At 37.1% G+C, this 14120-nt stretch overlaps 2 protein-coding genes across 2 annotated transcripts in view; one reads left to right on the top strand and one right to left on the bottom strand.

Moving 5' to 3' along the window:
* Positions 1–2323, top strand: part of NOX1 (NADPH oxidase 1) — a 15454-nt gene extending 13131 nt beyond the window's left edge. The window contains exon 11 of the mRNA XM_017860787.1: positions 1571–2323. Coding sequence (XP_017716276.1) covers positions 1571–1697 — 127 coding nt within the window. The 3' untranslated portion in view covers positions 1698–2323. The remainder of the gene's footprint in view (positions 1–1570) is intronic.
* A 5707-nt stretch (positions 2324–8030) lies between these two features.
* Positions 8031–14120, bottom strand: part of CSTF2 (cleavage stimulation factor subunit 2) — a 21951-nt gene continuing 15861 nt past the window's right edge. The window contains 3 exon segments of the mRNA XM_017860786.1: positions 8031–8842; positions 11206–11331; positions 12145–12255. Coding sequence (XP_017716275.1) covers positions 11209–11331; positions 12145–12255 — 234 coding nt within the window. The 3' untranslated portion in view covers positions 8031–8842; positions 11206–11208.

Raw genomic sequence — 14120 nt, forward strand, 5'->3', positions numbered from 1 at the left:
AAAAAAAAAAAAAAAAAAAAAATCTCACAGTTTCCATACGACCCAGCAATCCCACTCCTTGTTATACACCCAAGAGAAATGAAAATATATGTCTACACAAAAACGTGTACATGATGTACACAGCAGCATTACTCATAATAGCCCCAAAGTGAAAACAAGCCAAGTGTCCATCAATAGATGAATGGATGAAGCAAATGTGGTATATTCACATACTGGAATATTATTTAGCTATAAAAAAAAAAAACAAGGTACTGATACATGCTACAACATGGACAAATCTTGAAAACATCATGCTGAAAAACACCAGACACCAAAGGCCATGTATTGTATGACTCCACTTATGTGAAACGTTCAGGATAGGCATACCCAACAGAGACAGAAAGTAGATAAGTGATCGTCTTGGGTAGGACAGGGTAGTTGGGAGGAAATGAGGACTGCTAATGTGGATAGGGTTTCTTTTGGGGATGATGAAAATGTTCTGGAATTAGATAGCGGTGATGGTTGCATAACTTGGTGGCTATGCGAAAAAGCACAAATTGCACACTTCAAAGGGGCGAATGTTATGGTATAGAAACTATACCATGATTAGATTTTTAAAAAAGAGGGGGACAGAAGGGTATGAGAGAAGGAAGAAGAAGGTGAGACCCAGAGCATAGCTGGAAAGATTAGCCTTGGCAAGAAAGAACACTACCTCTCCAGTAGGAGAAATTTTGAGGTGGGGATAAGCTCACAGTGGATGGGTTTAATGGGCGCTAATACATATGTACTTGCTATGTGGCAGGCATTTTTCTAATTTCTTTACATGTTCTTATTTAATCCTTAAAACAACCCTATGTGGTGAGTACTATTTTTATCCCCATTTTACGGATGGGAAAGCTGAAACAGAGAGAGGTTAAGAAATTTGCCCTTCTCGGGCATTGTGACTCACGCCTGTAATCCCAGCACTTAGGGAGGCTGAGGCAGGTGGATCACTCGAGGTCAGGAGTTTGAGACCAGTCTGGCCAACATGGTGAAACCCCATCTCTACTAAATATACAAAAATTAGCTGGGCATACTGGCACATGCCTGTAGTCCCAGCTACTCAGGAGGCTGACGCAGAAAATTGCTTGAACCCGGGAGGCAGAGGTTGCAGTGAGTCGAGATCGTGCCACTGCACTCCAGCCTGGGCGACGGAGCAAGACTCCGTCTCAAAAAAAAAAAAAAAAAAAAAAAAAAAAAAAAAAAAAAATGTGCCCGAAGTCCCACAGGTGGGATAAATATCAGAGCTGACATGTGAGCCCAGACAACGCAGACAGACTGGCTGCACAATCTGGCACTTAGCCACTGCACTGTCCTATGTCTCTCATCTGTGTTCTCAAAACAGGGAAGGCCGAGTGCTGAAAGTGTTAAGGGCTGAGAGCATATTTGGGGTTTGTGCGCAGAAAAGGTTAAAAAACTACCATGAAGAACGTGGGAGTTAACAACCAAATTTTTATTCAAGGTTCTTGGAAGTAGTAGAGGCCTAACAGAGGCAGTTTCTCCATTCTATCATTGTTGCATTCTAGCCCGTACTATTGTTCTGTTCCTACAGGTCTGTAGTGGGAGTTTTCTTATGTGGCCCTCGGACTTTGGCAAAGAGCCTGCGCAAATGCTGTCACCGATATTCCAGTCTGGATCCTAGAAAGGTTCAATTCTACTTCAACAAAGAAAATTTTTGAGTTATAGGAATAAGGACGGCAATCTGCATTTTGTTTCTCCTTTGTATCTTCAGTAATTTACTTGGTCTGGTCAGGTTTGAGCAGTTACTTTGGGGTAAGAATGTACCTCTCAAGCCTTGACTCCCTGGTATTCTTTTTTTGATTGCATTCAACTTCATTACTTGAGCTTCAGCAACTAAAGAACTTCTGAAGTTCTTAAAGTTCTGAAGTTCTTAAAACCCATGGATCCTTTCTTGGAAAAATAACTGTAAACCTTTCTGGACAGCCATGACTGTAGCAAGGCTTGATAGCAGAGGTTTGGTGGTTGAGTTATACAAATAATCCCAGGTGATTTTATCAATTCTGGTGTTACCATCTCCTGAATTTTGGTTTGTAATCTTTTGTCCCTCCCATCCCCACAGAAGATTTCTAAGTAGGGTGACTTTTTAAATAAAAATTTATTGAATAATTAATGACAAACATAACAATAAACATAAATAATAAACAAAATTACTGAGAACCCCATCCCCATATAACACCAACAGTGTACATTTTTACTGTCACTTTTGATACGGTCTTATCCAGTGTGAACAGCAATTTATTCTTATTTTGCTTGTCAAAAAATAAAGGATTTTCTTCTTTGCTTGATGAATGAGTCTTTTGTTACTTCTTTTGGGCTCTCCATTTGGGAAAGAAAATCTAGAAAGTATGCTAATTGTAATTGAAATTGTATTATAATTGCAAGTCAGCTATATTGTCATCTTGTATTATTCTGTTAAAAGCGATTGTGAAAACCTGAACTCCATGTTAGGATGACTTATTTAGTCAAGAGGAGCTCTTTATCACTATTTTTATTAAAGGAGTTTATTAATGTCTAGTTTAAAAAATAATTTATAATTTTCATAGATTTTTGTGGACTACCTATATCGCTAAGGAATAATTCAGCTAATGACATAAGCAAAACGCCTTCATTCTCTATCAGAATGCTTTTTATTTCTGCCATCTACCCAACCTCAGCCTAGAAGGACCACACTGGCTCTGGGATGTTAGGCGTCACAGTGAATCACTAGAAGGAGAGAAGCCCAGGGCTCTTAAGAGAGAAACCTCACACTTCATTGTGCCCAGACAATTCAACTCATTATAGATTTAGAAGAATGGTTCTACTGAATTAGCATTATATTATCTATTTTTTCTACCATTAAGTGACCAAGAATGAACAAATGGTTGTTTCTAATATTTTAGGAATCTCTATGGCTTGAAGGATAAAACTTTTTTTTTTGTCACTAGTCTGAGCACAATAAAGGTAGGTCACGAACTCATGGTGGCTAATCACATTTCATTTATTACAACAGTAAAAAATACTGATAGTTGTTTACATAGGGAGGGATACCACTGCTGTTGCCAATTTGTTCACCCGGATTTCAGCTAATTCAGGTTTAATAAGGCTTTGGGAAAATGCACAATGAAACCTTGAAGACATGGTTCTTATTAGACAACTACTGACCAAATGACAACTTCATCTTCAATGACCTTGATTTGGAAATCTTGAAACTTACAATGAGTTCCTAATGAGAAAGGCATCACTCTTGGTCTCCATGTCTAAATATATTGACACACTCACTTCAAGATATGATGGCTGCCAAAATCAATATCCCAAGGCTTGAATATTTATGGAAGTAGACATAAATTCATGATTTATTATATTCACGGTAATGAAAATAATAAATCCTATGCATAGCCAACATCCAAGTTGAACTGGGGATGAGCAGGATACACAGAAAGCTCCTCATCTGCTTTGAGCAAGTTTTCTTGCAAAGTTGTAATACGAAATACCTTAATCAGCAAATTTCTTATAAATGTTTATGAGTAGAAAATCCTTCAATTTCATTGTCACTCAAAAGTTGATTATCTTTGCATTCTTTTGCTTGACACATAAGCAATATGCTATTACATTCTCTAAGCCTATGCCAGGCTTTTAATTCACCTGACCATAATCCTAACCCAGGGGATAGGATTCCAAGAATATAAGTTGGCTCAAAAGTAGTTCCAGTAGAACTTTACTGATTATTAAGGCAACTCTTAACCTCTTGAGGTTGGCCTGATGGAGAGAAACCATGTTCCTCCTTAATGCCACTACGAGAGAGACGGGGTGGGGTGGGGGGAGAGAGGAGGAGGCGGTGGCGAGAGAGAGAGAGAGAGAGAGAGAGAAATACTAGGCAAGAAGACCCATAGGTTAGCGCTAATGGCACTAATTATGTTCATACCTATCCACAAGGAAGCAGGCAGGAGCAGACCTAATGAGCAATCTGACTGTGTTCTACATTTGGTCCACTTAAAATCAGAAGAATGTACAAGTTTTAGGGTTTTCTGTGTTTTAAGTTCCCAGAATAAATGTAGTTACAGGGTAGGACTGCAGGTTAGGGACTGCCTGGAAGATAGGATGAAATGTATTTTGTTCATTTGATTTCTGTTTTATTTCATCTCAAACATGTGAAAATCAGTGGCTTTTAAACTTTCAAAGTTGACTGCCTAGACTGATAAGTTTAAGAACACACAAGTAAATGTCAACAGTCTCTTGTGTTGCTGACAGACTCAAACCAGTGCTAAAACAATTTTGTCTTAACTCTGAATTATACATGTTCAGACCTGCTATTGAAACAAATGCATTTTGATATTTGGATTTTCTAAACTAAACACATGGCTGTGCTAGGCTCTTTGCTCTGTTAGCCTTCTGACCATTTTATAGCTCTAAGCACGTGCTATTTTCTCCCAGAAGACTCAGAAGTCCTAGAATGTTTTCAGAGGGCAAAGCCTTATAATAATTCTTACTGGAAGCAAACTAAACAAAACCAAGTTCCAGAAAACATTGCTTCTGAGAAATGCTCAAATATCATCAAGAAGAATAAATGGTTAACTTAAAATAAAACAAAACTATGGCAATATGTTAAAGTACAATACTGCAGTAAGGGTAGAAAACACATCTAAGGTTTCACCCTTAGTGTTAAGCTTTTAAAAGCAAAAGGTCATGTATATCAATTTGCAGTGTACTAAAATTATGTTCAAAGTTTATTTGAAGTCACAGAAAATATACAAACTAAGACAATAAAATGAAGTGATTTTGTTCTGAGAGAAGGTGATGGGAGTCCTCCACCTGGCACTGATTTGAGTCATTCAAGGGTTAGGATGCAGGTCATCTTTTTTCAATATTTCAACAAAATTATAGAATTTCCAGATTTCTTGCCAGGTATTTTGAAAACCTGTAAGAAGAAGTTAGGAGAAAGCCATTAGGAGTGAAGACAAAGCTCTCTTCAGGAAAACTTCAGGAAAAAAATAAAAGGCTAGGGGAGGGAGGACAGGCATACAATCAAATCACCAGGACAGATTTGCAAGGTGTCTGTCTCCGACCTCCTGCCTCCTCAAAGCAATCATCCCTTGCAGCAGGGTTTCTCAACCTCAGCACTATTGACATTTTGGGCTGATCACTAGTTGCTATTGGGAAGTGGGTAAGGGGGGCCATCCTGTGCATTATGGGATGTTTAGCAGCATCTCTGGCCTCTACCCACTCAATTCCAATAGCATGCCATACTCCCTAAAGTTGTGATGACCAAAATGTCTCGAGACATTGCCTAATGTCCCCTAGGGGCAAAACTGCCCCTGTTTGAGAACCATTCATCTCTAATGATAATAGTATAGAAGCCTGTCCGTGATGGCAGAGATGGATCACAACTAGCTAGGTATAGGATGAAGGAAAAGGAAAAGCCAACACTTCAGCCATGGTATGCACAAACAACAGTAGACACACAATAAAATCCTGCCCACAAAAAAATTGCATAGAACCACACATACATACACACAAATTATGACAGGTTTTTTAAAATGGTGAAAACTGAGTTTGCAGTCAAGTTAACAGTAATGTGCCAATGTCAATTTCTTGGTTTTATACTACACTGGGTGAAGGGTACATGAGACTCCTTGTACTATTTTTCCAACTTTCCTTGAGTCTATGATTACTTAAAAATAAAAGGTAAAAAAATTAGACAAAACCTTTGCCCTGTGGTTAATATGCAAGGCCTTAAACATCTTATAAGCAAAAATATAATGAAAGAAATTTCAGAAACATTTCTACTTCTACTATCCAGAAACAGTAAGCAGTAATTTTCTCACATTGTAGGGAATGCCTTCTCTGGCATAAGTAAACTAGTAAAAGAGAAATAATTTGTATCTATTCCTCTGAATGTAATAGGTAGTCTATACTTTTACTTAAAAAAAAAAAGAATATGTGGGGTTTGTGGAATAAAACGTTAAGGTACCAAAAGTCTACAGAGCCCTCCATCTATGATAGCTTCTCATTAATTCATTTAAAGTCTAAATATATATATGATGCATAGTTGCAGTTTAAACATTTAAAGACATCACAAATATGGATTAAAATGATATATTTTGTAAGAGTGGTAATTACTAATAGTTAAGTGAGTTCACTATTATATAACATAAGGATAGGAATTATAATATGGATAGGGTGAAAAGTAGAAATTTAAATTGTGCTGTCCTACCTGATAGTGGGGCAACGTGAATTTTAAACTGTTTTTAGAAAAAAGAATTGTTTATAAAATACAAAATGCTGGGGCAATTTTTTTTTTTAAAAAGGAAACACTGATCCATGTATGTGTAATCAAGTTGTCACATGATTATTTATGAAGTAGGTTACCTGGNCTTATTTAGTCAAGAGGAGCTCTTTATCACTATTTTTATTAAAGGAGTTTATTAATGTCTAGTTTAAAAAATAATTTATAATTTTCATAGATTTTTGTGGACTACCTATATCGCTAAGGAATAATTCAGCTAATGACATAAGCAAAACGCCTTCATTCTCTATCAGAATGCTTTTTATTTCTGCCATCTACCCAACCTCAGCCTAGAAGGACCACACTGGCTCTGGGATGTTAGGCGTCACAGTGAATCACTAGAAGGAGAGAAGCCCAGGGCTCTTAAGAGAGAAACCTCACACTTCATTGTGCCCAGACAATTCAACTCATTATAGATTTAGAAGAATGGTTCTACTGAATTAGCATTATATTATCTATTTTTTCTACCATTAAGTGACCAAGAATGAACAAATGGTTGTTTCTAATATTTTAGGAATCTCTATGGCTTGAAGGATAAAACTTTTTTTTTTGTCACTAGTCTGAGCACAATAAAGGTAGGTCACGAACTCATGGTGGCTAATCACATTTCATTTATTACAACAGTAAAAAATACTGATAGTTGTTTACATAGGGAGGGATACCACTGCTGTTGCCAATTTGTTCACCCGGATTTCAGCTAATTCAGGTTTAATAAGGCTTTGGGAAAATGCACAATGAAACCTTGAAGACATGGTTCTTATTAGACAACTACTGACCAAATGACAACTTCATCTTCAATGACCTTGATTTGGAAATCTTGAAACTTACAATGAGTTCCTAATGAGAAAGGCATCACTCTTGGTCTCCATGTCTAAATATATTGACACACTCACTTCAAGATATGATGGCTGCCAAAATCAATATCCCAAGGCTTGAATATTTATGGAAGTAGACATAAATTCATGATTTATTATATTCACGGTAATGAAAATAATAAATCCTATGCATAGCCAACATCCAAGTTGAACTGGGGATGAGCAGGATACACAGAAAGCTCCTCATCTGCTTTGAGCAAGTTTTTCTTGCAAAGTTGTAATACGAAATACCTTAATCAGCAAATTTCTTATAAATGTTTATGAGTAGAAAATCCTTCAATTTCATTGTCACTCAAAAAGTTGATTATCTTTGCATTCTTTTGCTTGACACATAAGCAATATGCTATTACATTCTCTAAGCCTATGCCAGGCTTTTAATTCACCTGACCATAATCCTAACCCAGGGGATAGGATTCCAAGAATATAAGTTGGCTCAAAAGTAGTTCCAGTAGAACTTTACTGATTATTAAGGCAACTCTTAACCTCTTGAGGTTGGCCTGATGGAGAGAAACCATGTTCCTCCTTAATGCCACTACGAGAGAGACGGGGTGGGGTGGGGGGAGAGAGGAGGAGGCGGTGGCGAGAGAGAGAGAGAGAGAGAGAGAGAAATACTAGGCAAGAAGACCCATAGGTTAGCGCTAATGGCACTAATTATGTTCATACCTATCCACAAGGAAGCAGGCAGGAGCAGACCTAATGAGCAATCTGACTGTGTTCTACATTTGGTCCACTTAAAATCAGAAGAATGTACAAGTTTTAGGGTTTTCTGTGTTTTAAGTTCCCAGAATAAATGTAGTTACAGGGTAGGACTGCAGGTTAGGGACTGCCTGGAAGATAGGATGAAATGTATTTTGTTCATTTGATTTCTGTTTTTATTTCATCTCAAACATGTGAAAAATCAGTGGCTTTTTAAACTTTCAAAGTTGACTGCCTAGACTGATAAGTTTAAGAACACACAAGTAAATGTCAACAGTCTCTTGTGTTGCTGACAGACTCAAACCAGTGCTAAAACAATTTTTGTCTTAACTCTGAATTATACATGTTCAGACCTGCTATTGAAACAAATGCATTTTGATATTTGGATTTTTCTAAACTAAACACATGGCTGTGCTAGGCTCTTTGCTCTGTTAGCCTTCTGACCATTTTATAGCTCTAAGCACGTGCTATTTTCTCCCAGAAGACTCAGAAGTCCTAGAATGTTTTCAGAGGGCAAAGCCTTATAATAATTCTTACTGGAAGCAAACTAAACAAAAACCAAGTTCCAGAAAACATTGCTTCTGAGAAATGCTCAAATATCATCAAGAAGAATAAATGGTTAACTTAAAATAAAAACAAAACTATGGCAATATGTTAAAGTACAATACTGCAGTAAGGGTAGAAAACACATCTAAGGTTTCACCCTTAGTGTTAAGCTTTTTAAAAGCAAAAAGGTCATGTATATCAATTTGCAGTGTACTAAAATTATGTTCAAAGTTTATTTGAAGTCACAGAAAATATACAAACTAAGACAATAAAATGAAGTGATTTTGTTCTGAGAGAAGGTGATGGGAGTCCTCCACCTGGCACTGATTTGAGTCATTCAAGGGTTAGGATGCAGGTCATCTTTTTTCAATATTTCAACAAAATTATAGAATTTCCAGATTTCTTGCCAGGTATTTTTGAAAACCTGTAAGAAGAAGTTAGGAGAAAGCCATTAGGAGTGAAGACAAAGCTCTCTTCAGGAAAAACTTCAGGAAAAAAATAAAAGGCTAGGGGAGGGAGGACAGGCATACAATCAAATCACCAGGACAGATTTGCAAGGTGTCTGTCTCCGACCTCCTGCCTCCTCAAAGCAATCATCCCTTGCAGCAGGGTTTCTCAACCTCAGCACTATTGACATTTTGGGCTGATCACTAGTTGCTATTGGGAAGTGGGTAAGGGGGGCCATCCTGTGCATTATGGGATGTTTAGCAGCATCTCTGGCCTCTACCCACTCAATTCCAATAGCATGCCATACTCCCTAAAGTTGTGATGACCAAAAATGTCTCGAGACATTGCCTAATGTCCCCTAGGGGGCAAAACTGCCCCTGTTTGAGAACCATTCATCTCTAATGATAATAGTATAGAAGCCTGTCCGTGATGGCAGAGATGGATCACAACTAGCTAGGTATAGGATGAAGGAAAAGGAAAAGCCAACACTTCAGCCATGGTATGCACAAACAACAGTAGACACACAATAAAATCCTGCCCACAAAAAAATTGCATAGAACCACACATACATACACACAAATTATGACAGGTTTTTTAAAATGGTGAAAACTGAGTTTGCAGTCAAGTTAACAGTAATGTGCCAATGTCAATTTCTTGGTTTTATACTACACTGGGTGAAGGGTACATGAGACTCCTTGTACTATTTTTCCAACTTTCCTTGAGTCTATGATTACTTAAAAATAAAAGGTAAAAAAATTAGACAAAACCTTTGCCCTGTGGTTAATATGCAAGGCCTTAAACATCTTATAAGCAAAAATATAATGAAAGAAATTTCAGAAACATTTCTACTTCTACTATCCAGAAACAGTAAGCAGTAATTTTCTCACATTGTAGGGAATGCCTTCTCTGGCATAAGTAAACTAGTAAAAGAGAAATAATTTGTATCTATTCCTCTGAATGTAATAGGTAGTCTATACTTTTACTTAAAAAAAAAAAGAATATGTGGGGTTTGTGGAATAAAACGTTAAGGTACCAAAAGTCTACAGAGCCCTCCATCTATGATAGCTTCTCATTAATTCATTTAAAGTCTAAATATATATATGATGCATAGTTGCAGTTTAAACATTTAAAGACATCACAAATATGGATTAAAATGATATATTTTGTAAGAGTGGTAATTACTAATAGTTAAGTGAGTTCACTATTATATAACATAAGGATAGGAATTATAATATGGATAGGGTGAAAAGTAGAAATTTAAATTGTGCTGTCCTACCTGATAGTGGGGCAACGTGAATTTTAAACTGTTTTAGAAAAAAGAATTGTTTATAAAATACAAAATGCTGGGGCAATTTTTTTTTTTAAAAAGGAAACACTGATCCATGTATGTGTAATCAAGTTGTCACATGATTATTTATGAAGTAGGTTACCTGGACCCTTTTTTTTTTTTTTTTGAGGCAGGGTCTCACTCTGTGACCCACGCTAGAGTGCAGTGGCATAATCATGGCTCACTGCAGCCTTGACCTCCTGGACTCAAGCAATCATCCCACGTCAGCCTCACAAGTAGCTGGAACTATAGGCGCATCTCACCATGCCTGGGTAATTTTTAAAAAAAATGTTTGTAAAGATGGAGCCTCACTATGTTGCTTAAGCTGGTCTTGAACTCCTGGTCTCAAGTAATCCTTCCACCTCAGCCCGCCAAAGCTGAGATTACAGGGCTAAGCCACTGTGCTTGGCCCCTGGATTCTTTCTGCCTAAATGATGAGCAAGAAAAATAAAGGTAGCAGGGTACAGCAATCTTCAAAATATATAGAAACTGATGGTGATGATGGACATTTACTACCTTAAATTATGTGCTATAATAGTTCAACATAAAAATATTCACTGTAAAATAAATACAGGAAACAAAATATTTACACATTTTATTGAAATGCTCTGTTATTTTTTCCATTTTGACAGGACAGTTTGGAATAAAATAATACAACTGATTATAGAAGGATACACACCAAACTGTATTTAGAGGTTTTGTCTGGGGAACAAGATAGAGGAAACAGGGCTTTTTACCTTTCACTTTCTACATTTCTATATATGATTACTTTTGTTAAACTGATCATACATTACCTTTGTCATTAGGAAAGATTATAAGCAATTCAACAACTGAACAAATATTGTATAGCCTTACTCTATTCCTACAGGAGCTAACCTACTGAAGGGTAAAGAAGAGTCTAGCTAAGTGGATTTAGGGCTGCTGAGAGAACAATCTTGTTGGTTAAGGTTAAAAGTATATACCGAGAATAGACAAGGAGCTACTCCTACTCAGATGGGATTAAGTTTGCTCACCTATCAAGGTGCTCCAGTGGATTTCTGTATTTGTTCTTTTAAAATCAGGATACTCTGCCTTTGCTCAGGAGGCAACATGGCAATCTGGTCGGCAGTCAGTTGTAGAACCTGCATAATCAAAGCAGCCTGTGCAGAGGGAAAAAAAAGGTAGTCAGTTTTAATGATGGCAGCTAAAAAATACAAAACAAAACAAAAAACCCACCACCAGCTTCTGTCCAAAAAGTTACTGTAGTGGGCTATGAAGCAAAATGGAAAAGGAAAGAAATGGAAAAGGAAGAACATTTCACACAGAAAGAAACCAACAGCCCCCTCCAAAAAAAAAAACAAAAAACAAAAAACAAAAAAAACAAAACTGGTGAGAAAAGCTACAATGAAAAGAACAAGTATAAATTAAAATACCTAAGATTAGACTATTCAAAACAGACAACTTCAAGAACTCAAAGTTCCTGGAGACTAAGATGATACCTGTGAGCCCTGGAAATCCTTCAGGTTTTAATCCTGTTTTGAAAGTCTCTCTTTTTCACAAATTTTAGCCTTTCCCTCAGACATAAGCTCCCCACAATGGTCAAATATAAAAACAGAAAGATATAATCATGGGGAATCTACTACCGTTTTAGGGATAAAGTAGAAAGGGAAGGAAAAGGGTATGGATTTTCAGGTCAATCTGGCCTGAACAAGAAAACCTGCTATTGGCAGAAGAGTCTGAACTATAAAATAAGCTGCCATTTACATCCACTTAAGAACTTCACATCCATTAGCAACTTCAGGACCAGACTCACAAATTTTCAGGTAACAAGATCATAAAAGAGTTCTAAGTTAGAATAAACATCACCTCCAAAGGGACTTTGAAGACCCAGGATCGCCACATGGTAACTGTGAAAAGAGGAATCAAAAAGGCTAGAATTGTGCATAAGGAGGCAGTCAGACAGTGTTGCTTACCTTCTCATGATCCTGTGGAGTGACTTGATTCTGCCCAGGACTAAAGCCGCCAGGCTGGCTTCCACCCTGTATACTCGCTCCTTGCATGCCTGTTCCCTGCATGACTGGGACCTATGTGCACAAAGAGAAAAAGAGATTTTGGGATTTTAATGTATAGCTAACCTGAATTTAGTAATAATGTGAAAAATTACAATCTCTACACAGATATGAGTAAAAACAGCAAACCAATGACTCTGAAGATCATTTTCTACTGTTAGCAATAGCAGAAGGCAGCGTTTAACCAGAGATCAACTAATAAGTTTGACATACTTGCTTACAACAGCTCCAGCACCATCAACAAATATCACACAGCACAACTGGATACCACTGAATTAATCAAAACTCAGCCAAATAAGCAAAGGGAAAACTGAGAGCACCCTGGAAACTAGCGCTCACTGGAAACACAAATGAAAGCCAACAGAGTCTAGAGAAAATGTATTCTGGTCCACTGGGGAAGTTAAATTCACAGGGCCACCCCCTACCCTAGTTCAATCAGACACAGGTAGTTTGTCCCAAAGGGCCCTATCCCACAAGTGAGGCAGAGATGTTCATAATGTCAGAGAGTTAGAAAGGCAATGGGAAGGCCTCCAGGCAAAAGACTGCTATTAGCCCAACATTTGCTGTTTATAGCTTTCCATAGAGAACATATGGCAGATGCTTTCTGCTAAATGTAGACCAAAAAATATGACTGACTTGAGTGAACGAACAAAGTACAGTGATATCATACTTACTGGTATTTAAGATCTTCAATAAGTTCAACACTTTGCAAGACTAGCAGAACCCAAGGAAAAGACCTCTTGAGTACCAAATGTAACTGTAAGAATGTCCCTATACAAGCATTATGTTCACACTCAGGCATTCACCCAGGGCTTAGGTACTCTCTTAATAAACATATATTGTTAACAAACTTGTTACCTGCTTACCCAGCAGATTAGAAGCAGCAAAACATAAAAGAAATACGGATAAACAACTGTTAGGAGCAGATACCACTTCAGCAATATGAAGAGCCAGGTGACAGCCTGACAGTGAAGGAGACCAGAAACCAAACGGGAGATAACTATGTTTTATATTACGGTATAGACAATAATGAATCTATTTAATGACGACCTTGAGTAGTCAAAACTGATTAAACTATTTTTTGTATCCTGTTCAAGAAAGGAAATATCAAATACCTCTTATAATTTTTTATTAAAAAGTTAAAAAACTTGGTAGAATAGTTCTATTATCTGGAACATTCACTTACATGCATTAACTCATTTCCCAAAGACAATGGACAGATGAAACATTAGTAGAGATTTGTACAGACTGCTAGAATACTATCACTGTTCTGTTCATCATCAATACTGAATCCAGAGACAAGTTTCCAGAGACCAGTCTGAACATTAATGAGCTATTATGGGTCTGAAACACCTATGAGTATAATCTTTTTTTTAAATTTTGTATTTCCATAGATTATTGGGGAACATGTGGTGTTTGGTTACACGAGTTTATAGCAGCACAATTCGCAACTGAGTATAATCTTTTTGAAGCTTTAATTTGAGGTACTGTAATTGTGATCTAACCACTCGATAACGGCCCTTTTAAGTTTCTAGGTGTGCTTGCTCTAGGCAGATAAGTACTAGCAAGAGTGACCATACACATCTTGGTTTCCCTAAGATAGTCCCAGTTTATGTTTTTGCCTCCAAGTAAAGTAACAGCACTTTCATTCATGTTCTCCTTTAGCTGATAAATTATATAATCACCCTAGTAATAATAAGCCTTTTGCTCACAAGTTTCTAACTACGTGGACTAGAGTTAATTTTAAAATCTAATTTAAAAGTATGAATTCAGGACATGTTGTTAAGTTAAAAAAAAAAAAAGGCACAGAACAGTGAAAGGGGAAAATAAGAACATATATTCATATTTTCCAGAAAGTAACATGAAAATCTAATAAAAGT

The sequence above is a fragment of the Rhinopithecus bieti genome, unplaced genomic scaffold (genome assembly GCF_001698545.2).
Source record: "Rhinopithecus bieti isolate Rb0 unplaced genomic scaffold, ASM169854v2 scaffold_57046, whole genome shotgun sequence".
Lineage (NCBI taxonomy): Eukaryota > Metazoa > Chordata > Mammalia > Primates > Cercopithecidae > Rhinopithecus > Rhinopithecus bieti.